At 38.6% G+C, this 25,957-nt stretch overlaps 2 protein-coding genes across 2 annotated transcripts in view; one reads left to right on the forward strand and one right to left on the reverse strand.

Moving 5' to 3' along the window:
* EZH2 (enhancer of zeste 2 polycomb repressive complex 2 subunit) overlaps positions 1-14,117 on the forward strand; it is a 113,828-nt gene extending 99,711 nt beyond the window's left edge. The window contains exons 11-22 of the mRNA XM_044678381.1: positions 3,646-3,737; positions 5,229-5,469; positions 6,034-6,203; positions 6,507-6,601; positions 7,939-7,979; positions 8,498-8,623; positions 9,204-9,382; positions 11,716-11,811; positions 12,114-12,195; positions 12,902-12,982; positions 13,168-13,252; positions 13,958-14,117. Coding sequence (XP_044534316.1) covers positions 3,646-3,737; positions 5,229-5,469; positions 6,034-6,203; positions 6,507-6,601; positions 7,939-7,979; positions 8,498-8,623; positions 9,204-9,382; positions 11,716-11,811; positions 12,114-12,195; positions 12,902-12,982; positions 13,168-13,252; positions 13,958-14,018 — 1,349 coding nt within the window. The 3' untranslated portion in view covers positions 14,019-14,117. The remainder of the gene's footprint in view (positions 1-3,645; positions 3,738-5,228; positions 5,470-6,033; positions 6,204-6,506; positions 6,602-7,938; positions 7,980-8,497; positions 8,624-9,203; positions 9,383-11,715; positions 11,812-12,113; positions 12,196-12,901; positions 12,983-13,167; positions 13,253-13,957) is intronic.
* A 4,489-nt stretch (positions 14,118-18,606) lies between these two features.
* The window catches only part of CUL1 (cullin 1), a 110,083-nt gene continuing 102,732 nt past the window's right edge, over positions 18,607-25,957 (reverse strand). The window contains exons 18-22 of the mRNA XM_044678803.1: positions 23,242-23,289; positions 23,082-23,164; positions 20,803-20,908; positions 19,940-20,053; positions 18,607-19,143 (exon numbers count right to left, since the gene is read on the reverse strand). Of these exons, the coding sequence (XP_044534738.1) occupies positions 19,063-19,143; positions 19,940-20,053; positions 20,803-20,908; positions 23,082-23,164; positions 23,242-23,289 (432 nt within the window). The 3' untranslated portion in view covers positions 18,607-19,062. The remainder of the gene's footprint in view (positions 19,144-19,939; positions 20,054-20,802; positions 20,909-23,081; positions 23,165-23,241; positions 23,290-25,957) is intronic.

Consider the following 25,957-nt stretch of genomic DNA (forward strand, 5'->3'; position numbering starts at 1 on the left):
CCGCCAAGTTGCAATTTAATTTTTATCATAACATGTCCCAAATTTTTATTTTTTTAAATGAACAAATCCATTAACCTTTTTTTTTTAAAATTATAGCAGTAGAATTTAGTTTTGTGGCCTTTCAGTTCATTATTTGTGACACTATTTAAGTAGGTATAAAGAATGTAAGTAGAATCTTATTTAAACACTTGTAGTACTTGTTAGCTGTGATGGCACTCTCAGTTGCTGTGGCCATCTACTACAGTATTTACAACAAAAACTAGTTAACAGCTTGTTGAGCAATTAGGAACATAATAGTCTCAAACTAACTTTATTTAACTGATAAAAGGTTTTTATATTTGTTTAGTTTAGTGGTTTATTTAGACAATGGTGTATATATGAACAGCTTGGGGTAATTTGTTGTGTATTGTCCAACGTAGCCATTTCTTTTTTTCTCTGCACTTGGATTTATTTTGTCAAATTATTCTGTTTTTACTCTTTTAAATCAGAAACTTACTGTAAATTACTGATGGCAAGGTCCAAAATACTTAGTTGGTGCTTTTATCTTTTTGAAAGTCCAGTGTCTTGGAATTCAGATATGTCTTACTACATTTAAGGCTAAAATGGAAGAAGTGAAAAAACAGCTGGAAAGATAGGGATATTCTAATTTATTATAATTACCAGTGGAGTCAGCCAGTTAAGGCTAAACAGCATTATTTGGTGAGCACTTCTCAAAGTTATTGGATCTTTGAAATAATTGTAATTGAAATCTTTTAAAAAATCTGAACTATAAGAAATATACCTTATGTAGAGTTTTAATTATTTTGATGTTGAGATTATCATTTTATTGTAGTTTAATCATAGGAATCACCACATTTTAGTCATAAAATGCTTGTCCTAAAATTGTTGATAAAATCTACAAATTTGCTGTACTTTTGTTAAAAAACTGTTGGGGAAAGATAGAAGATAGTGGCTATGATGGATGAGATGAGAGGAATCAAACATTCTTGACAATAAGTAAGGATATGGAGATGTTTTGCAACCTGGGAAATTTAAGCAACTAACTTTGTGTTTGAACAAGTACCTAACTTAGTGGAACCAAAACATAGTTGGGGGTGTGTGTGGGAGTGCACGCATGCGCGCGCACACACGGTTGTTTAAATTTTTTACCAAGTAAATTCATGTAGACCTCAAATTGATTAAATTCATTTGGCTCAGTTGGTATTTTGTGACAAGTCATTTATCTTGGAATGTGAACATAGATAGACACTTGGAATATATGTTTGATTTTGTGACATCACCTTTCCAAGATTTGCTAAAATATCTGTAAGGTGCTTTTATAGGCAAATAAATTATCATGTTTCATATAAAAGAAAAATAACAACTTGTGGGTGAAATTAATGCACAGACCTGACATCTTGTAATATTTTTCTCATTTATGTTGATATAAGTCTTAAAGGGAATTTTGTATGTTGGTATTAGGGATTGAATAAATTGATTACATATGTAAAATAGGCTTCATTTATTTGATAGTAGAACAAATTCTCAAAATGGACTGAGATTATAGTTTAGTTCCCGGATGCGTGTCCTTAACTAGCTGTCTAGCCTTTAGCAAGCTGTTTACCCCCATGTATTTGTTTGTTCATGTGTAAAATGATTCTGGCCTAGATGACCTCTCTATCACTTCCCTGCTAGGTCTAAAATATATGTAGTGACTCACCAATTCTGAGATGAGCTCTATAACATTTAGTTCTATTATTGAATTCCAAAAGTTAGCATATTACATACCTAAGGTATTTAGGTCTCACATTTGCAGTTATGAGTTGGTTAAATTCATCAAAAGCTTTTGATATCGTCCACATTGATGCGATGGGAGCAGCAGCAGTTTCATCTTGAGGAATAAAACCTTTGTCTTTTTTAGTTATCTGATTCTGCAAACCCAAGCATCTGTCATTGAGCTTTTATGGGTAATTTCTGCATGTTTAAAGTCCTTATAGGGGGCAGCTGGGTGGCTTTAACCTTTTAAGAATCTAAAAGAATTATTTTAAGTATCAAGTTTAAAATTTTTTTCCCCCAAAGAATTGTGGTTTAAATTGTTCAAACTGCTAAGGGGGAAATCTAATGAATAAAGATGGTTCTCTTGAGTTTTAGGTAAAATAAAAAGACTAGCACCATGCAAAACTGTGAGGAATACAGTTGATTAAAGTATTAATTATTTCACACCTTAGCTTTATTTTTTTTTTCTTTTTTGATGGGAATTATGATTACATCTTACTGTAGAGAGTTGCTGGGACCTTCCAGAAGTTAAATGACTTGCTCAAGATCATAGCTAGTCCAACTGGACTGGGAACCAGGTGCGCATGACTGGGATGTCCCATGCCACTGCCTCGAAATGGACTATTTGATAGTGGGTTCTATACACAGATAAGGATTCAGATGTCCAGTTCTTAATAACAGAAATAGTTAGCTAAGGCTAATTCAGTTATTTTGGTGATTGTTTATTAGGTCAGTAACGGATTATCTAAGAATAAATCTTTAAATGGTTATGTGGAAGCATAATAATGAAAGTAGATAGTTAATTCAATAAAAATAAATTCATATAGCTAATAGGAACAATCCTAATTTTGCAAGCATTTTTTAAATTTAGAATTGCTGTAGTAAATGAAGAATTCAGGTTTTGAGATTGTTTGGTTCCAATTATGGGAATAATCCCTTAAGTGATGAGATCTTAACTTTTTTAGATGCTAAGTATATATAAAATATTTCCATTCTGATCACATTGTGATTAAATCCCCAGCTAGTCATGTGCTATTGGTTTTTTATTCTGGAAAAGGGTAGCTCACAAACATGAAAGAGAAATAAACATAATTTTTAGTTAAAATACGTTGTCTCCATTTTCCCTTCTTTTCCTGCCCTGTCTTCTTTCTCTGAGCTTTTTACATGGATGAGAAGGTTTCCATTTATTCTAAAAGGTAGTTTTCATAAACATGCAAACTTTCTAGATAAATATTATTTTCATTTTGTTAGAAAATGTCTCCAGAAGCTGCCTCTCTTGCATAAATTCAAATTTCATATACCACAAGTTGTACTTTTTTACACAAACCATATTATTTGGGCAATCTGAGATGTTTATAGGCAACATATATCTCTTTCTCCAGCAATAGACCTGTCAACATAAAGTTTTAGATACTAGAGTTTTGTCACTTGTGACCCAGACTTCTTGTTCTTTGGCAAGCTTCCATTTAGCAGTACTTGCCTTTCTGTGCCAATTCTGCGTGCCACCCACCCCCAATTCCCCAGTATTATAGACCTTCTTGCTGATGTGGGTGATTATGAGTGTTAGGGAGGATATTAAGGACTCTCTTTAAATAAATGTTTATAATCATGGCTTGAAGAATGAATCAACTTCACCTTCCGGGGGAAAAAAAAATCACTAATCATCTTAGAACTTTCAGTTGCCTTTTCTGGAAGAGACTGATAGAGAATACTTACCAACCTGAAATTTGATTATTCTCTTTATGGACTAAAAGAGAAAATTTATTATATAACATAGAATTAACAACTACTGTTTTCTAGTCACACGCTCTAGAGAGACATTGATAACTAAGTAACGACTTTGTTCCCAAACATGCATCTGGATAGTTTATGGTTTTATTTCTTTCACAGCATTCCATGCAACACCCAACACTTATAAGCGGAAGAACACAGAAACAGCACTAGATAATAAACCTTGTGGACCACACTGTTACCAGCATTTGGTAAGATTTGTTGTTTTATTGTCCAGAAATTATTGGACTTTGGTAGAGTTCTATAAGATCAGAATCTCTCTGCCATCTTGAACAGTGTCCTAACATGGATAGGATACTGAAGCCTTTATTGATCATCCATCCTTAATACTTTTTTAAATTGTATTATTTTCTGTTTCATATGTGGAAATCTGTTCTCCCCTAAAGACTATAAGCTCCTTGGGGGAAGGGCCTTTTTTGTATCCTTTACAGGAATCTAACACAAGTACTTGGGTACAAATGACTCACCTGAAAACTGAGAATTCCAAAATTCTGTACTTGGTCTCTGTTTCAAGTTTTATTAGTCCCCCAAACTTATCCCTAATTCCCTGGTTATACTCATAGTGCTTTGGGGCCTACGGAATAAATAGGCACAAGGAAAACAAGATGAACATATGCTTAGTTGTTTTATAATCCATCTGGTACGTGTTCTGAATTTGTACTAAAGGCAGACATTTATATATGAGAATCAAAATTATAAAACTTAAATTAAGGCACTTATTTCTATCCCTGAAGAATTTTTTTGTTAATAACCCTTTCCTTCATTCTTGGAATCAATACTCCGTATTGGTTCCAAAGCAGAAAGTGGTAAGGGCTAGGCAATGGGGGTTATTAAGTGGTCACACAGCTAGGAAGTGACTCAAGCCAGATTTGAAACCAGGACCTCCCTGGCCTGGCTCTCACTCCACCGAGCCACCCAGCTGCCCCCTTACCATAGGATTTATCATTTCATCAAGCTATTTTACCTTTAATTGAAGGTTCTAAATTCATTGTGGCTTACAGAAATTCCTTTTTGTTACCTCTCTCCTCCATAGATGGACATCGTATTTTAATTTGTGCAATTTCCTTAATCTCTTCTTGGTATTAATGACAGGGATCATGCCCTTATTATAGTCTGAAAATTTTGGAAAGAAGTTCCCCAAAACATTCTGTATGCAGTTGTAGAAAGGAGGGGGAAAAGGGGCTTTTATTGGGTAAATATTAAAAAGTTGGTCCACAGGAGATTGAATAATCATCAATCTCCAATTAAGAATAACCTCCAGTCAAAATGACTTTTATGGAAATTTATTTACAAAATATAGGAGAGAGTGGAAGTAGAGAGGTGAGAAGAGGGTAGAATAAGAGATTTGTATTGAAGTCTGGGTTTTACTCCGGCAGGGCTCCAGAGGCCCAGCCAGAGCCTAAAAGTCAATTGACAAAGGTTTTAGCCACAAGGGCTTCTCCCAATCAAGGGAGCCTCACGGAGGCTGGTACCTCCTAGGAAGTTAAAGGAGTCAGCCTTCTTCACTCACCACGTGTAGTTCTAAGAGAGATTTAAGAGCAGTCTCACCAGGGTCTCAGGGTCCCAGGTTCAGGTCACGAACCAGAAGCTTCCTTCATTTTTTGACCAGCTTTTATTTTTCCTTTTTTCAAATTGAGAGACGTTTGAGAAGCATATGTTAAAGATGATTTTCTTTTTTTCAGGAAGGGGCAAAAGAGTTTGCTGCTGCTCTCACTGCAGAGCGAATCAAGACCCCACCTAAGCGCCCAGGAGGCCGTCGAAGAGGAAGGCTTCCAAATAACAGCAGTAGACCCAGCACACCAACTATTAATGTGCTGGAATCAAAGGATACGGACAGTGATAGGGAAGCTGGGACTGAAACAGGGGGAGAAAATAATGATAAAGAGGAGGAAGAAAAAAAAGATGAAACTTCCAGCTCTTCTGGTAAGATAGAGCACTTGCTTTAAAAAATTTAAGAGTTTTGCATTAAGAACTTTAGAACTTACATAACTGGTGACTAACACCGTGGTATCTTTTGACACAATAGAGACCAGATAACTTGAAGGGACTTAAGGTTTGCATCTTAGTTCTTATGTTTTTAGAGCTTGATCTAGTTTGTGGATCTAGCTCTTTTCCCCCCCCTTTCTCTACTTTCTAGAATCTTTTAAATTAATATTAATCCATTTCGGTGCAGTTTCATGAATCTGGCAAATAGTTTGATGGGAGATATCAAAAAGGCTAGATCTAGTCAGATCTGATAGAGCTTTTCAGTTTTGGTTGTCCTTTTGGTTACTCCATTTCACCTGAAAGCTAAAAACTGGTTCCATTTACCTTTGTTTGAGAAGGTTGAATAGGCTTCTTAGATACCCTAAGAAAAGTCAGAAATTCAATCTTACAGTGTTTCTGATGGGGAGAGAAACACATTGCTTTATTTACCCTTAGAATAATTTTTATCCCACTGTACTACTAATAAAATGACTTAAATTAATTTGATCTTGGTTTTTGCAGAGGCAAACTCCAGGTGTCAAACACCAATAAAAATGAAGCCAAATATTGAACCTCCTGAGAATGTGGAATGGAGTGGTGCTGAAGCCTCAATGTTCAGAGTTCTTATTGGCACTTACTATGATAATTTTTGTGCCATTGCTAGGTTGATTGGGACCAAAACATGTAGACAGGTAAGAACATCATTTGAAAATCCTTAATAAGAAGGGCTAAATGTACAGTTTCCTAAAAGGGTATTTACTTTTCACCTTGATTATTCTCAGATCTTTTTTTGAGTCCTGAAAAATAACTTTAGATAGGTGGTTATTGTATTCTTAAAAGTTAGGAGGCAGGAAACTGAAAGCTATACATGTGGAGGATTTATGTGTGTCAAATTTTAGAGCCCTGATGTGGCTGTGATAGTATCACAGCCACCCCAGGAACAAAGTGCCTAAGTGAGTCTTGCTTCATGGCACATAACTGTTATCTCTTGCCAGGTCTATGAGTTTAGAGTAAAGGAATCTAGTATTATAGCTCCAGTTCCTGCTGAGGATGTTGATACACCTCCAAGAAAGAAAAAAAGGAAACACCGGTAAGTGTGCTGCACAGTAGTTTAAAAACCTGAATATACAAACCATAGGAAATAGATCCAGTACCACCAGCTGCTGTGGGAGGTCCTGAGTGGTTTTTGTTCCTACTCAGCATACTGTACTGTATTTTAAGACAAACTAATTATTTTTACGAAAGATAGCAGACTGTCAGATTTAGCATAGAGAAGTGTGATAAATGACAGTTTCTCATTGAACTTTTTGTAAACAAAATAGTACATTGAGATGGGTGATAAGTTATTGCCATACTTTTTTTTCAAAATGAAAAAAATTTGAGTTCAGCTTTCCTACTTAGTACTGTTATTTATGTGTTTAAGGCAGTTAATAACTTTAGTGTATATGAGAAGACTTATCCATGATGTATATATGTCAGTCCTAGTCACACTAGTGTTCCTTAATGAGGTTAAGCTCGATTTTTTTTTTTTTTAATATGAGGACTTTGAATTTCTTTCCCTCCATGACAATTACTACTGGCAAATAATGGTACTGATTTCTCTTGCTTTAATTGGCTTAAACTTAAGAAAGAGGCCATGTGGGTGATATGTGGTGAAAAATGGATGAAAATTCTCAGCATGATTTTATATGGCTATCATGAAAAATGGCTTAACCCAGGATATCTGCATGATCCTCCCCCTTCCCCAAGAGCTTAATCAGAAGGAGCAATTGGCTCCTTCTATACTATGTGTATACTGGTTTGTTTTGATTCCCCCACTCCACCCCACAATATATAGGGCCCACAAATTCAGTACTCAAGAATTTGAATTCATAAGCTTTTGCCAGCAGGAATTGAACCCGAAGCAGATGTGAGAAGATTTTTGGAGAGGGTCCTCATCATGTAGTAGGTTACTGTGATGATTAACAGTGAATGGAGATGGGAGGATGTGCCACATAGCAGATCATGGTCCAGAGCCACAGTGAGCAGAGATGATCAAGCTAGGTGAATAGCCAGCCCAGTGGAAACTGGGGGAGCTCGGACTGTTACTGGTTGTTATAGTGTGCAGGAAGTGATCTGTTGGGTTTCCCCCTCCATGCTATACATTGGAATGTGGGTTTGATTTTTTTTGCTAAATGCTTTCAGTGGTCAGCTTGTCTTAGAGTTGTTCTGCTCAGATAGCACAATGATCCCAGGACGTAGATGAGTCTTCTAGGAACACTAATTTCATCCAAGTCTTGGTGTTCTGGCCACACACAGACATTTACATTTCTGTAATTTTTTGTTGGGTTTGTAGTTATAACTGTAACTCCCCAGCTCCAGCAAAGGAGGAGTCGCCTGTCAACTTTCTCGTGTTTGTGTTGTTTTTTTTTTTTTGTGTTTTTGCAGGTTGTGGGCTGCACATTGCAGAAAGATACAACTGAAAAAGGGTTAGCATCTTTCCATTTAACTTTTATTCTTTAAGCATTTCTACTACTTTGGTTTTTAATTGTTTTTAGGGCCTCATCATGGGGAGTCTGTTGTGCCACAACGAACTGACATATAACTGATTAGCCACACTATGCAGGGTTTAGATATTGTTTATTAAAGAAAACAAAAAGGGAGCCAGACTTCTAATCAATCCTTTAGCTATTACCCTACTGTATTTCCCATAATCTAAACTAATGGGATAGAGAGAAGCAGTGTCTGTGTTAAAGGGAAATTACTTTGGAAAAATGGCTGAGATGTGGTGGACAATTAATGCTTCTGAGTTCATGGGGGTTGGGAAATATTAACATTTCCTAATTTTTGCCATCACTTTGTAAACAGGAATACGTGTAACATTGTAAAATACAGTAAAGAAAATCCAGCTAAGCTGCAGAGGATAGAGATTTCCACTTGATAATTATACATAATAGTTTTGCAGTTCCCTGGCTCAATTGCTTTTCATACTAATATCTTTATTCAGATGGCTCCTCTAACCATGTTTACAACTATCAACCCTGTGATCATCCACGTCAGCCTTGTGACAGTTCTTGCCCATGCGTGATTGCTCAAAACTTTTGTGAGAAGTTTTGTCAGTGTAGCTCAGAATGTAAGTATTTGTTATCCTTGTGCACTGTCATGCCCATTGTAATAGGATGAGCATCAAAAAGGTTTTTTTTTTTTTTTTAGTAAGAGATTCTGAAGCATTCATTCAACAAGTATTTATTGAGTGCTAATTTTTAATAAAAGTATGCATTTTTATGCTTTTTTTATTTACTCATGAGGTCATCTTCAGGAAAATCTCACTTAAGGAACATTGAGCTTCTAAAGCTATTTTGCATGCTGGGCAAACCTGTCTTGAAAGAAGGGGCCTTTCTTTTTTTTTTTTTTCCCTCTCCCTTAACCATTTAAAACAGATCATAATACAGCTGGTATAGTGTTAGAGGCACCCAGGAAAAAACAAAACAAAACACAAGATAATTAAATATTCAAATGTGATTGTTAAAGACATTTTATTTGTCTTTAGAATTTTAAAATGTATTCTTCTAGGGCAAGGAATTAATAGAAACATTTTGTGGAGCCACATACATAAGTATTTCCTAATAAAGAAATAAATGTCTATGGAGACATTGAAAGAGAACTAATTCTTCTTTGTGTATTAATGTCTCTCTCTCCTGCCCTTTCCGAAGGCCAAAACCGATTCCCTGGGTGCCGCTGTAAAGCACAATGCAACACTAAACAGTGCCCGTGCTATCTGGCTGTGCGTGAGTGTGATCCAGACCTCTGTCTCACATGTGGGGCTGCTGATCACTGGGACAGCAAAAACGTGTCCTGCAAGAACTGTAGCATACAGAGAGGATCCAAAAAGGTAGGTGGGGGAAGCCCTGCATCAGGGATGCTGCTGCTCAGCACTCCTTTATTTCATTGGCTGTCCTTCTACTTCTGTTTGAATCTTTAGGATATTTGAGAACAGGTCACTTCTGTGTGCAAAAAGTACCATACTCCAAAGAGCGGCCATATCCTAGGCCTTCCTAGCACGTGGCTGGTCTTAACTACATGTAGGTAGTGTTACTGGCAGTTTTCTAGAAATGTATAGAATTGTGGAGCAAAAGGATTTTCAAGTAAATAACTGCCATTTTGCACTTTTAGTTTTTAGAAAGAGGAATTCAGTTTGTATAGCATATGGACTTTCTGGTTTGAGGATGACAGTTCACCATCATTCTGTCCTATCAGTTTACATTTGTGAATTTCTGAGCCATTATTGCTTTATTATTGCATTATTGCTATTTATGTTGGAATTGCTGAATAACACTGAAAGCTTAATTAACTACTCAGTGCTGTTCTGGTGAAGGCTTTGAACTGGTTTTAAGGTTTGTGACAGAGCTGGCCATTTAGTTTATACTCATCTTGGCTGCTTTAGTCTAAAGTGGTTATGCTTTGGGCATGTCACATTTCCTGTGGCCATGTATGTTCAACCCCAAGCTTTTCTTGTTATTTATAAATTCATGAATTTAGATTTTTTTTTACTTGCTCACACTTCCTTGTACCTTTAGCTCTTTCTCACATGTTTAATTTCATTGATTTAATTTATCAAACTGTCAGATTACTGACAATCAATCAAGCACCTTATTATTTAAGCACTTGCTAAGTGTGGTTATTGCTCAAGTTGTTAAGCCACAAAGGGAAGAGACATTAAAATAGCTGGTGGGAATTATTAATTGGGTTTTTGTTTTCAGTACTGTGTATCTAGTCTTATGTAACTCTGGTTAGAAAGGCAGAATAGAGTGTTCTGGGTATGATGGAAGTAAAGGAAGACTTGCTGTGTGAATGGTGGATTTCATGGGAGAGAACCTGAAAGAAATTTACAGCAGGTTATTATTTCAGGTTTGTTGTTTTGTTCTTTTTTGAAGGTGCAGAAAAGTCATGTACAAAGGCATAGAAACACACAAGGGGTTATTAGGAAATAGGTATGAGAAGCTCAGCCTGCTGAAATCCAAATAGTTTTTTTTAGGGAATTGGCTTCTCAAGTCATCCAGCTGTGAGTTTCAGGCAACTTCACTGGAGGATTTGGTAGGGGAGACCCACCAGAATTCAAACAGAGAAGAAATTCTAGGCCAAAAGCTAGATTTTATGAAATAGAAGCAGAGCCCTTGGAATCATTAATTGGAGTAACATGGAGGAGCAAATTTAATTGATTCAATATCTGGGGCTACTGCAGAAGAATTTACAAACCGGGGGACCTGTGATACAATAATCAGAAAATGTAAAAATAGGAAGGGAAGCTGATATGGTTTTTAGTCACATTGAATTAATTTAGGACAAAAGCTTTTCATCTGGAGTCAGTGAACTTAAAAAAACTTTTTTTGGGGAGAACTAAAGTAGCTCATCTGTTCCACATGACTGTCAAATTTAAAATTCCTGATTTGGGGCAAAAGTTGTTCATATGTAACAGTAACTTGACTTAGTCATGAATATTTGAGGCGGATGACTAGATTTGGGCAGAAGGGGAAAATTTCAGTAGCATGCTTGGAGTAGCTACCACATACTACAAGGAATTAAAGACATTTTTTTTTCCGCCAGGCAGTATTTTAAATGCATCCCGTTAAATTACATTGTCTCATCATTTCTGTAGTTAGGGTATTTTTGGGGGGGTGAGCGGGGGGGGGAGAAGGGACCTTTTCATTTAATTCTACATTCACTTTACCTTTATTAGTATCAGTTTTTATTGCCACTGTTGGACTTACCAAGCTATAACAGAGGGAAGTTAAGGTCATAGTTGAAGTCAGTGTTGCTTATTGAGAAGTAGCAAGTGTGGGCCCTTCATTACATAGAAGAGCAATGTCCAAGTGACATGGTATCCTTTTTCTGTATTTAGGTATAAAAATGGTGGTTTTGAGATGGGTAAGTCCCCACACCTTGTGGCAGTTTGGAGGTTATCTCTTGGGCCCTTGCCCAATATTTAGCATTCTTGCTTCAGAGTGGATGGATCAGTTGAGCTTGGCAGGACCTCTTCTCCATTAGTAGATTCACACAAAGGTGTGACTGTGTACCCATTAATTAATGCTGTCTTCCAAATTGTTGTTAACCAACTTGAGCATCTATCTCTTACTCTCTGATCTTGAGAGTAATTATTCTATCCTTGAGGCATTTGAGCTTTCCTTGTAATTTTGATTATAGGCTCTGTTTTTTTTTTTTCTTTAGCATTTACTGCTGGCACCATCTGATGTGGCAGGTTGGGGAATTTTCATCAAGGATCCTGTGCAAAAGAATGAATTCATCTCTGAATACTGTGGTGAGGTAAGGCAAGTTAATGGGCATAGATGAAATGGCATTGTCCATCCATACTGTTCCTGTAGGTTATTTTTAGGCATCTAAATGCTTGTGGAATGCATTTAGTGATGGAACTACCAGTGTTCATACAGTGCCATCTAAGACCAAAAGGTGCCCTTGTTTAAATTCAGTGTCCAGGGGAAAGCTGCCACCATTGTAGCAAAGACAATAAGGGAAAATTGTGATGAAGCTCACCCACCCAGTGTCACCAGGGAAGGGCAGCTTGCACATTGCTGAAAAGGACTCAGGTGGCCTTTTTCTCCTTTTAGATCATTTCTCAGGATGAAGCTGACAGAAGAGGAAAAGTTTATGATAAATACATGTGCAGCTTTCTCTTCAACTTGAATAACGGTATGTTTAGTTGCCATGATGACCACGTATATAATCCTTATGCTGGATTTTCAATACTGTTGGGTGGGTACGGGACTAGGGACTAGGTGGGACTTGATACAAGTCATGATCATGAAGTCCTGGAGATGGTGAGAGTCTTGCTCACCATCTCCAGCCAGGAAGAAAGGCAGTCACTACTAAAGAAAAGACAGACACTACTAAATTTGTTATATTGTCATATTAAAAGTTCAGGCCTCTTCATGGCTGAAGCAAGCAATAGCTTATCAGTCTGAGGTGCTTGATCACGAAAAAATACTAATAAATACAGAAATGAAGGTGGGATATGAGCAATGGAAGAAAGGTCTAAAAAGTAGGGTGGCTCATAGATGCCTACTAACCAATGGCACAAGCCTGACTCCACTGTTTGCAATTAAAGCTGTAGAGAAGGAAAGAATATCATTCATATGATCCTCACAATGAATGAATGATGGAGACATGATTATTTTAGAGTTAAGAAAACAAACTGAGGAAAAAGGAGGTTAAGTTTCCTAGGCTGGATTTGAACTTAGGTCTTCCTGGCTTGGTGCTTTACCCATTTTTCTGAATTCAGAAAAAAAAAAATGCAGGCATTTTAAGCACATAAGCCTGAAATTTTTGTCAAGAAGTAGCATGGTTCTCATTTGTGTATTTAAAATGATTGAAGAAAACTTGCTTTATCTTTTTCTAGATTTTGTGGTGGATGCAACTCGTAAGGGTAACAAAATTCGTTTTGCAAATCATTCAGTAAATCCCAACTGCTATGCAAAAGGTAAGTGAGTACCAATGAAATTAAATGCTACAAGTTAGCTTGACTGCAGAGCCCTCTTTATATGCCCAGGAATAATAGCTGTCAGTCAAATGTCTAATGTATATTAAAGTCATATTAACCTTCCTGTGGCTGTGCTATCCCCATACTAACTGCTCGCTGACGTGGGTCTGTGTGTCTTTTTCCAGTTATGATGGTTAACGGTGATCACAGGATAGGTATTTTTGCTAAGAGAGCCATCCAGACTGGTGAAGAGCTGTTTTTTGACTACAGGTTGGTAAAATGCATATTTCTAGTGTGAGCATTGAGTTTTTTCTAATGAGACCCTGAGCTTTCTTTATTTCTTCATGTTCTGTTTTGGGGGTGCTTGGAAGAAATTATCCATGACTGCTTAGCCAACATTGCATTTTTGAAACCCTGGTAGACACACTGACGTGTGAGCAGTGTCTTTTGTATAACAAAACATGCAGGTTGTATTTTATTTTATATATTTATATAATATTCCCACAAGAAAAGTCTAATTGTTCATGTTTTTGAAGATTGAGGTGAATAGGAACCAAACACCCGGGGTAAGGAAGACCTATACAGATGAAGTCTTTTTTGTATTATTCTAAAAGCTAAGAAAATGTACAAATGTATGCATGTTGACAATTCTGTATATTAGTCAGGAATGTAGACGGGTTCGTGTTCTTTGTGGCATTTCTGATTTCAGAAGCAGTGATGCTGTGGTATTGATGAAATTTGTTAAGGCTTTCAGCAGCCTGTCCTGATCCAGGGTTCTTTCCCTCACTTTCCTTTTCCCAAGCCCAGCCCCCACATCAATTTCTAGAAATATTGCTGGTGCTACAGGGTTCTTGCCTCCTACTAATATATGCAAATGTGGCTTTGTTGTGTTTTCTTACTCCTCTACAGTGAATTAACTTTATAAGGTGGTTATCATATGGGCAAGAAGATAATTCTTTTCTAATTCTGTTTCAGATATAGCCAGGCTGATGCCCTGAAGTATGTGGGCATTGAAAGAGAAATGGAAATCCCTTGATATCATCAGCTACCTCCTCTTTAAAACAGCTGCCTTATTTTCAGGAATTTCTAGTACTGTGGGCAATTTTAGACAAATAAAATGCAATTTGAAATTCTGAATTTGCAAAGTACTGTAAGAGTAATTTATAGTAATGAGTTTAAAAATCAACTTTTTATTGCCTTCTCACCAGCTGCAAAGTGTTTTGTACCAGTGAACTTTTGCAATAATGCAGTGTGGTACATTTTTCAACCTTGAATAAAGGATACTTGAACTTCTCTTTGTTTTCCAAGTTATTGCAGAACCAAGTAGAATGTGCTGCCTGATTTTGGCTTTGACCACCCGCCCTCAGCAAACACTATTGTGTGGACAACGGAAAGCACCCAATGACACAAAATGGATTGGTGGGACAATGCAGAAATTTCACGAAAACTCCTTTCTCAAAAGTTACCAGGGATTCCTTAAGATGCCAAAGTCCAGGGGCCTTTTCTCTGTTCTGTCCTGGGCTCTCTTCTTTCCTCCTCCCCTGGCCATGCCCTCTCCTCCCTCTTTCTCTTCCCATGTTCCCTTTCACTGGCGAGGCCAACACATTATCCCATCCACTAGGCTGGCAACTTAACAGGCGCCCATTTTACTCCTTTATAGAGCCCTGCCGTCGCCTCACACCTGGACCACCACAATCACCTGAAGGTTCCGTCCTTCTCTGGGCCATCTTCCATGCAGGTTCCAAAATGACCCTTTTCCCCCGGTCACTGCTTCCCCTCCATAAACTCCAATGGCTCCTTATTCCCTCCAGGATCAAATCCACTCCACCCTGGGTTGTGTTTTGTAAACCCTTTACTGGCTGCTTTTACAACTGATACCAAGTATTGCTTCCAAGGCTCCAAGTGGTAAAGATGGGACAACCAGGCTTAAGGAGTAACTTCCCCACAGTCACACGGCTAGGACGTGTCTGAGGCCGGATCTGAACCCAGGACCTCCCGTCTGCTTTGACCCCTGCTCTTCTTACACTTTGATGCTGGGCTTGTCCTGTTAGCGCGAGCTGAGCTCTCGCCTCTCCTCGTGCCCCTGCTGTGTCTGTGCACTGAATAAAGCGGTGGAGAAGCCCAGCATGCATCAAGGCCGCTCAAGCTTCCCCCATGTCAGTTTTCTAGTTGAATCATTCCAGCATAGTCATTCCTTTACTGTGTTCAATGAAGAGCCAACTTGTCCTCCTCTCCCCAGCAGCTGAGGAAGCACTTCTGCTCATACCTGGGGATTCCGGGGGCTCCCCGTCTACACGCACAGGCAGCCCAGAGCAGAGCCGCAGGGCCACCTCTATTCCTGTCTATCCCTGTTGGGCGGGGGCGGGGCTTGGTGCTCCTTCACAGCAGCCACTTAGGGAGCTCCCCGTGTGTGATCTAGTGCTCATTTGGGGCTCATCACTTCCTCAGGGACGAGCCTGGTCTGGAGAGTCACACACATCCTGTTGTGACCTACTCTTGTCAGACAACAATAAAAAAGTGATAAAGGCTTCCCTTTGGGGATATTCAATAAAGTTCCCCCACAAAAGCCAATTTATACAACTCCGATGGCAGAAAAAACAACCCGGGGATTTTGGGTTGCCAACGTAGGAATTTTACATGGCAAACTGCTATCATATTACTCAGCTAAATTTAAATCTGTATCCGTTGCTCTCTAAGCCAGAAAATAAGTTTCAGTACAGGATCTCTGAAACTCGGGCAGAGAAACAAATTTTAAACTAAAATTCAAGGAGATGAGACAGACGGACCAATGTCTGGGAATCCTCTAGTTGCTGTTCAAAAAGGAAACCTCAGCAGAATGTCCGCAGGCTCTGGGAAGACTGAGAAAAGGAGGCAACCCAGACTTCACCTCCTGCTTTTATGCCCATCACTCAACCCCCAGCAGGGTGAAGGGCCACCAAGAGGAGCTGCGGCCGAGCCAAGTTCTCAGTATGTTTAGGAGGCCAAAGTAAGACTAAGTCAAATGGGTCTACAAACAACCAGATTCGTTTTTTGCAAGTTCAGGCAAATGGGATTCTCTTCAGTTTGGTGTCACTTAGAGAGGGGGTGCTGCAGCCTCCCCAATCATGGAAGAGCTTCGCCTCCCTGACCGCACCCACCCCGTAACATGATTTAGATCATCAAACTCTGAATTCTTTTACCTTTGTAGTTTTTTAATCCAAACTTCTTCCCTTCAGACTTATTTTCCTGATTAGGGATAGATTCACTCCATAATAACTTGTTGGTGCCAAGCAGGGTGACTATAGATTTGGGAACCTTTTGGGTAGTCGTCACCTTGGGATGCTCCTTGGTCCTCTTTTGTTTCCTCTCCGCTGAAGAGAAATAAATATTTGTTTAGATATTATATAATAAATCTATTCAAAATGCAATTGTGATAGTAATGAAATTATTGAGCTCACCTTTTATAGTTTAGGTCTGTCAAGATCTACTTGTGAGCACCCTTGTTTGGTTTTCTCACTGAATAAAACTTCTTTTTTGGTGTGCTTGCTTTAAATATATAAAAAGAAAATGCCTCAATTATGTGGAAAGCTGTGATGTTTATGGGAATTCACAAATAATGTAGAAGAAACTTTCCCTTTTTTGCTATGTTAAATCATTGTGGTATGAAGATACAAGACAAGCTTTCTTTTATTCTCCAATGAATTCACAGCTGCAAACGTACTTCAAGAAACTGGAATACAGACACGGAGCTCACATCACCCTACTAGGAAGCACTTGATGAAAGCCATTTCCTTGAGGGAATTCACTAAATGGTCCTGGGAATTCTGAAGGGATGGATAGAAATTCAACAGGTAGATAAGAGGACCAGGTGTCTATAGGAATAGCGATGAAATTCAGCTGGCTTAATAGAACTTGGACTTTTAAACTTCAAAAAAGGGTCAATACTGCCTTCCAATCAACTCAGAAGGGGAGTCTGTGCCAGGGATCCTGTCGGGGAGGATCACGAATACACTTGTAACAAAAGTAGCCAATAGTGATTGATGAAGGACAAAGTCTGAAAGTGGTTCTTGGTTTCAAAAGGATAAAGCTCAGGCGTGAGGGAGGGGCATTATCCAAACACACATGCCGTGAGTGAGATCCGTCTTATAGATGACAGAACGGGCCCTAAAGAGGGCCCTAAAGAGTGTCCTTTCTGCTGCCTCATTGTCCATCTTTCATTGGAAAGGGGGAAAATTTAAAAAGCCAGACGGCCCTCCAACACTGATCCATGAACTAGAATGACTAAGAGCCATTTCTGGGTCTACGTTAGGAGTTCGGAATGATCTTGCAGCTTTGCCTCACCACAAGTAAGGATCTGCTTTGTTCCCTTAGCAAAAAGGACTTTTTAGGGTGGGGATAAGGTTATCTATCCTCTGCTGTGTTTCTCTTTAAGGATAATCAGGCAGCAGAATGAGCTTGGGGGGCTGGTCGTGGTTCAGCATCTGCCTAGGAGGGCGAGACGACCGAAGGATGGAGAATTTCCCATAAAGGATATAATCATGGCTTGTGTTTTTAGTCCTTAAAAGCAATGGAGTTTCACATTCCTTCCACAAATCTATGAAGGAGGCAACACAAATATCCCTGTCTTATGGCTGAGGCTGGCCTAAAATGACATCCAAGTGGTGAAAGTTCTGAATTGTAGTTTAAGGATTTTTTTTTTATAAATCACTTGGAATAACGTCATTAATTTTCATTAGAATGACTCCCTTGGCCAAAGGAGTGTGTTGTGTTTGGGTTGCTCTTGCTTCTACTTTACTCTAGCACAAACCTGATGACTGAATGAACATTTCTTATCTTTGGGAATTCACCCTCTGTCAGGGAAATTCTTAAATCAGCTTTTTTTGTGTTATTCCTAAAAGCTCGTTCATCTTAGATGACTGAATATTGAGAAAACGAGCCTTTGCAAACCCTAGAAGGGTGGTCAACTTTTGAATCTACATGAATGGCAGGAAAACAGTCCTCCTTCAGCCCGCATCGAAGTGACCTCCGTAGGGCCCTGCCTCGCACAAGTTTGGGTGTCCAATTTAAAAAAGGAAAGCTTTAAGGGCCCACCGAGTGCCTCCCCCGGAGGAGGGAACCCTTCTAAGCAAGGCAGCGCAGGTCAGGGCCGGCAGGACTGGGGGGGGGGGGGTGCAGGAGGAAAGCTTTTGGATGGCCAGTCGGAGCCCTTTCTGTCCCCACGGCCCTGGGGCTGAGGGAGGATGAGGACGGCCGGCGCCTCACGACAGCAGATGGATCTTTAAATTAAAACACGAAGTCTGGGCTGGGAAAGGGGAGGCAGGTCAGGAAGTCCGGAGAGACGTGAGCTAATCTGATATTGGTTAAACTTATTTGGGCACAAATTAATAACTTTAGTTGGGAGAATCCGATCTCTATCCCCATTTATAGACGGCAGAAGCCCAGGGAAGGAGAGAAACCTGAATCAAGCCATGACTAGGGTGGCCTGGATCAGAACACTAAGCTTTCAGTCCACAGGAGGCAGGCAGCCTTTTTCAGACAGCAGAAGGACGCTAGAAGGAAAGAGAATAAGATGGTTAAATTTTGCATCATCATTTACCTTTTATTTACATATAAGAAAGTAGTGAAACTTAAAACAACAAACCAAATTCGACTTGTACAGAAATCTTTTAATTTGTTTTTATTTTCACACATTAAAAAATGAAACACACTATACAAATGGTTGTTCATAGCAGATTACATGGGTCCGTTCAGACTCCCTCAAAGTGCTGCCAACATCATGGAGGCTGCCCGGAGGCAGCTGCTAATCGTAGCCATTGTATTGATTTAAATGCAGTAGCATGCAACCCTCGGCGAAGGTTAAATCCTCTGTTCTTAGTTAGCTTAGATGGCGTCGGTGTCCCTATTTACATCCTTGAAATGTTTCGATCCTGAGCAGTTCCGATGTGGATCTGAGCCGCCGGGCCGCCGGGGGTCTGCTCTCGGGTTTGACGGGGGAGGTCCGCGCCGCGGCGGCCTGGCTGCCAGCAAGTTCTCTTATTTCCATTTTCTCCGTTATGTGACTATTTGCTGAGCGTCGCACAGTCAGACAACTGCTAAAAAGGTTAAGCCAAGTAACTGTAGGTGTCCTTTTCACCATCAACGCGCTCCAAGTACTCCTTCTCAATGAGAATGTCAATGCATTTCTGTATGTTTATTTTTTAAATGGAAGGAGGGAGGGAGAAAAAAAAATCCACATATTTATTTAAGATCAAAGAATCAAAGGCAAACATGCTACTGCTGCCAAGAGAACCAAAGTCACAAGAACGTCAACTCGGGTCGAGCTACTTGTGCGCTGAAACCGGGCTCTACATGCCTCCTTAGCGCCGTGACTGCAGGCCGCCAGGCTCCTTAGGTCGCCCCCCACCCCCACCTCCCGGTCCTTTCTGCTGCGTCTCCTCAACCTGTGCCTTCCCCCGGGACCTGAGGAGAGGCCCGATGGGTTTTCCCTTCAAGAAGCCACATCCTTCCGGGAAGGGTCTCTTCTGGGTTTTCTGAACCAACTTACTGTCAAAGTGACTTTCTGGGATATGAGCATGGCTGACTTACAAAGGGTGATTTATGGTAAATATTATGATGCCACTTCTAGGGGGAAACATAGCAGCCCAGAGACAGAAAGAATAAAAAAAAAACAAAAACAAAAAAACAAAACAAAACAGCTTACTGAAATAAAAAATACAAAACAACATGTGGTGCTTTGATGAGAAATAATTCTGAAAGTCATCCACTCCTATAGAACCTGGAAAGTAAAGGGGATCTACCTGCCATCTATTAAGGGTTTTTTTTTTTTTTTAACCAAATTTTGTACTGGCTATTAATGAGCTGTATTATAATTATAATTGAAGTCAACTTTGCCTTTTCTCCAACCCACCAATTCTCACCATCGTTTTTTTTTTCTCCCTTTAATAATAAGTTAAACACCCCTATATGGAGTCATTGTACCTTAATTACTGGGACCCGAGGTTTGAATCTTGAGGACAACTGAGTTAATACTTCTCCAAGCAATTGCTGGTGTTTTAAAACCTTTCTCATTTTCATAATCCGAACAATAGCAGCCTATACGAACAAGTAGGGAAAAGAAGGACATTTAGAATACCAACTAATTTGTTAAAAGAAAAAAAGGGAGGGGCTGGAATCTTACTAAAACAATACATTTTTGAACTTATACATTTGATTTTTCATTTTACAAAGTTTACAATAGAATTCAGAACCATCTCTGGCACCAATGGCCAAAGAAAGGGTGTTCTAGCTCTGGAAAAGCACCTTCATGTATCACAACTGAAACTGTAATTCATCAAATGAACATTATTAATATTAAAGGTTATATATTATTAGGTTTTTGATATCTAACAAATATTTTGGTCAACTATGACTCAAATATACCAAAAAAGAACATACAACTAATCTAAACAAAAAAACTAATGATTCCTGGATGTGATACCCCTTTTTGTCAAAATATATAAAGTTGTGCCCAAATAAAAAACTCTCTTCCCATAATGAACCAACAGTCACAAAAGGAAGCACTGGAGTCACATGGAGAATGAAAGCATTGAATGCCTGTTAATAAAGATGCACTTGGAAGGCAGCTTTCAGCTCATCTGCTGAACTGGTTGGTTTCCCATCCCTGCAGAACAAAAGGAAGGCCAGGCTGTGCTCAGGGACCCGCTGGACATCCTCAGCAAGCAGAAGTTCTTCTCTTTCACCCAGTGAGGGCTGCGGCAGCTAACATGACCCATTTGTCAAGTTTGTAGACTATGATATGGAAATGGACTCTCATTTAAACAAGGATCACAACAGTAACTTACCTGAATCAGTAGTTTCCGATCTTCCTCTATATTTTTGTGTGTGGTTTCTTGCTCCTGTTTCTGTTCTGTCTTCATTGGCACATTGATGTTAACCCTCAATTTCTTACTATGAAGAAAAGTAAGCAGAAGGGTATCATTCTCATCTTAAAATATCAAAACTATAATATACTGTTTTAACGTTGCAATTTTTAAAGAGAAATGCTTTAGGCCTCAATAAGTACTTTGGAAGAAATAATGACTGTTCGGGGGCAGCTGGGTGGCTCACTGGATTGAGAGTCAGGCCTAGAGACAGGAGGTCCTGGGTTCAAATCTGGCCTCAGATACTTCCCAGCTGTGTGACCCTGGGCAAGTCACTTGACCCCCCATTGCCTAGCCCTTACCACTCTTCTGCCTTGGAGCCAATACACAGTATTGATTCTAAGACAGAAGGTATGGGTTAAAGAATAAAATAGTGACTGTTCAAGCAGTTATCAAAGCCAGGCAGATGACAGAGTACAAATTATACTTTTAATATCTCTTATTAGTTTCATTTGTAAATCATCAACAGAAAGGCAATTATAATAATCCAAGTTTTGTTTATCTGGACAATCCCAGCCAGGTTACTAGCTCACATTCAACAACCAAATAAAAATAGAGATTTGATATGAGGTAACACATATAATAATTCTTGTTAATTTACAACACTTTATGAAAATCAATCTGAAGTATGATTATTATTTTAACTGAAAGACGATCTTTGTAGGTAAGACAGATAAATCATTAAGCGTCATTCCTACATATTTCATATCCTATCTGAATTGGTATGCATTGCTGGAAAAATGAGTTGAATACCATTAAAAAGCATCATGATCGCTAAACTAGCCTCGAATAAAATCAAGAACTTGGTACCAACTGGTTTCAAATGTTCAGAATAAGCCTACCACAGGAAGAACTGAAAAAAATGTAAATCCAAAAATTAGAGAACATTATAATCCCAGAACTAGAAAAGACTTTTTTGGGGTTGTTATTTTAATTCCTTATCCAGTGTTGAAATTCTGCCTATGATAATGAACCATCTTCTGGCACCAATGGCCAAAGAAGGGGTGTTCTAGCTCTGGGAAATCATCTTCATGTATCACAACTGAAACCTTAGTTCATCAAATGAACATTATTAAGATAAAAAAGGCTATATTTTTAGGTTTTTGATATCTAACATATTTTTGATCAACTATGACTCAAATATACCAAAAAAGAACACACAACTAATTTAAACAAGAAAAACTAATGATTCCTGGATGTGATACCCCTTTTTGTCAAAATATATAAAGTTGTGCTCAAATAAAAAACTCTCTTCCTATAGCAAGTGGTCATTTAACTTCTCCTTAAATGCCTCAATAAGGACAACATGGAGAATGTGGTGTTACAGGATTATCAAAATCATCAATGTGTATGTGAAATCTGTGTAAAGTATTTTAAAAACACTTTCTCTGCATCAGGTTAGCATAATTAACTAGATTTTCTATAAATTCACTACAGTATATCAACTGGCTTATTTATAGGGACTCTATATATTTTATACAACTAGAATATGTATATTCTAGCTATTTTCCTTTCTCTACCAAAATTCAATACACTTCCACCAATTTGTGTTCATTCACAAATTAGGAAAGAGGAATGTTGCATTAGATTAAGGACTTTTTCATGATATGACAAAATATCTCCATATATTTGTTTTGTAACCTAATGATTACAAGCGGTAAAACTATTTTGAGGAGTTTTAATGAAAAGAATCACTAAAAAAGCTGTAGGATTTAGAATTGAAGAAGCCCCCTCCTATTACAGTTGAGGAAGCAGAGGCACAGAAGAGACTAGCCCAAGGTCAGAATGGTAACCAATTATAGCACTGTATTCCAGGAGCTGGTGGGAATGTTTTGCTAATTCCTACCACAATCAGAATACCAACATTTATAGAGCTGTTAACACGACACTGTATATAAGGGTCATCTTCCAGGTGTTATGTAAGAGAGGGAAAAAAAAAAGGCAAAATTTCAAACATTCCATAATTAGAAATAAACACTTCTCTTAGGGGGGCGGGGGGGAAGAAAAGTAGAGTTCACCAAAAGATCTCATTTCTAGTCTAGAACAATCATATCTTTGGGATCTCTTTTTTATGGGGGAAAATGTCTAGAAATAATTCATAACTTTCAATGACAAGGTTTCTAAAGTGCAGATTAGAAGACTTTAGAAAAGAACAGGCTATTACCAATATTCTTTATCTACTTATATTAGATTTTCCTTACTTTTTATAACCAAGGAATAATTTTATTAAGGTATCTGGCTTCAATTCCACCTCATCAACATTTGCATTTTCATCTTCCAAAACCTATAAGAAGACAACAATTACTACACATTTTAAAAATTATTTCCTCTAATAATGTTAAAAAAAACGAAAGGACGTACCAATAACTTTGACTTCAATAAAATCTGTAGAACCTGTGCCAAAATATCCTATGAATACAAAGGGGGAAAAAATTAGTTAATTCAAGTGCATTTACTTTGAAAGAAAAATCAAAGAATATGCAAAATTGGAAGACTGTAGTCAGACATGAGACACCAAAATAACTGTAGGTATCCCTTCCACATTGTGACATTCTCCATTGTGATTCTGATATATTATAGGTTGGTAGAATAAACTAAATGGGAATGTTTTGAGTGTTTTGTGGAAGCCATAGATGACATGCAAAAGCCAGCAGGCAACATAGAAAAAGTTTAGAAACTATATAGTTCATGACCAAATGTATTATATAGAACCCCAATTATACAATATGTACTATAAATTCTCCATTAAAGAAAAAGAAAAATTCAGACTTCCTTCTCTGGTACCAAGGGAGGGCCAAAAATTTCATGTGAATTTTCAGACTGCAGGGTTGCTAACTTGTGACGTGGAAGGGATACATGAATAATATAGACAAATAAAAATCTGACAGTCTAACAACTAAGATTGAGACAATGAATAATTAGAGCCTATTAAGAGTTGTTTCCAAAAAGTTTTGAAGACAACTTTGGTCATAGGTTTATGAACAAAAACAGTTAGTGTCAATGTAGAGAGATCCTACAATGTCTATCTAGTGTGAGCAACTATTGTCACTGACTCTTCAACTCCTTGTTTAGATTCAAATAAACAGTAGAGAAAGAATGCCTTCTGTAGGCAGTAGACAAATTGATCATAGATATACAAAAAATATAACACTGGTCTGGGGCACCAAGAATACTAACATTTATTTCAGTAGGAAATTTCACGTGGCAACTGGGAATATGGCTTACAGAGAATAACAACTTAACAAGGAAAAAGCTTGGCTCATTCATTGCTTGGTGCCCAACACCATGGCGACAACGTCCAAAGAGTTAGGATGGTCCTCAGAAGACAAAATTTCAAAAAACCCTTAAGGTTAGTGCTAAAGTCACCACAGTAGGACTTTTGACTTCAGTAGTTAAAAAAAAAAAAAATTGGCCCTGTGACTTCCTTTGTGTAGGAACTTCAATATGGACGTGCCCTCCACAAGGGCAGAGCAGAGGCCTGTCTGTCACTAGAGGGTGCTGGGAGTGACTCGCCATGACAGCTCATGTGTGTCATCTTCTCCATCTCTGGGGTCACACAGACTCCCTTCCCTTTCTCCCTCCTCACCTCACACGCCCCTTGTGAAGCACCCTGAGTCCAGTTTGTGGTTCCCCACATGAGTGAATGGTCAGTCCTGCTGGGCCTTTCAGGTTTTCCCTGGCCGTGCCCCTCCCACTCTGGAGTCTTCTGATGCTCCCAGCGTTCTCTAACCTGGCTGCCTGGATTCACTTGGTGTTCCTCCCATGTGCCACTTTCCCTTATCTCTGGGTCTTTGCTGGCTGCCTCTCCCGCCTCTTCCCTCTCCTTCTCCCCTTAATTTCCCTGGCTTCCTTCCAGACTCACTCAATGCCACCTTCCACAAGAGGCTTTCCCCAATGGCCTCCTTCCCCCAGCCCAGCTCACATCTTTCTCCTCGAGGCATTTACGTCACCTGCTGCCTCCCTGGCACGTGAGCTCCTTGGGGGCACTCACTGCTTTTACCTTCCTTTGCACCCCTTTTGCTTTTGTGTCCAACACTCTGTTAGGTGCCTAATAAATACTTGTTGACTAACCATATAAGTGATAAAAACTGCATTTAAATTATATGATTTGATTTGGTGTTAACATGATTCAAGTTTTACACACACAATATTTGATGAAATTAAAAATATAGTTACATGAATAGGAATAATGGCTGCTATTTTAAATAGAGAATATTTAAATATGTTAAATAATTATGTTAATGTTAAATAAATCTCTATTTAAATATGTTAAATAGAGAATTGTAGTGGGGAGGATCTGTTCAAATGTTCTACTTAAAAATAAAAAAAAGACATCCAATTCTAGAAGGGAACACACTACAAGGTTAGGACCTTTACTCTGGCCAAATTAAAAACAAAATTAAAAATAAAATCTTTTCCTTTATTAGAACTGACTGATTTTCCTAAATACAAAGAAACAGGTATAAAACAAGGCATAAACACACAAAGGGAACTTATTAAATATAAAAAACAAAATAGTAGACAATGTGGTTTAGAGAAAGTCTACAGGAGTGAATATTATTTTCAGAAGCATTACTTAAAATCCAGAAGTTATTACAGACACCACCTCACACCTAGATTGGCTAAAATGACAGCAGGGGAGAGTAATGAATGTGGGAGGGGATGTGGTAAAACTGGGACATTAATGCATTGCTGGTGGAGTTGTGAACTGGTCCAACCATTCTGGCTGGCAATTTGGAATTAGGCCCAAAGAGCGCTAAAAAAATGCATATCCTTTGATCCAACCATACCATTGCTGGATTTATACCCCAAAGAGATAATAAGGAAAAAGACTTGTACAAAAATATTTATAGCTGCACTCTTTGTGGTGGCAAAAAAACTGGAAAACAAGAGAATGTCCTTCAATTGGGGAATGGCTAAACAGAAGTTATAACAGAAAATACTATTTTTCCTACCATCTTGCTGAGGCTGGAAGTGCAATGGCCACCCACTGGTCTGAGGCCAATAATGATCAAAACGGAAGCTTTAAGCTGCTCTGCCCCTCTCTCTGCATCCTCTGCTCCCAGAAGCCCACTTA

The sequence above is a fragment of the Gracilinanus agilis genome, chromosome 5 (genome assembly GCF_016433145.1).
Source record: "Gracilinanus agilis isolate LMUSP501 chromosome 5, AgileGrace, whole genome shotgun sequence".
Classification (NCBI taxonomy): Eukaryota; Metazoa; Chordata; class Mammalia; order Didelphimorphia; family Didelphidae; genus Gracilinanus; species Gracilinanus agilis.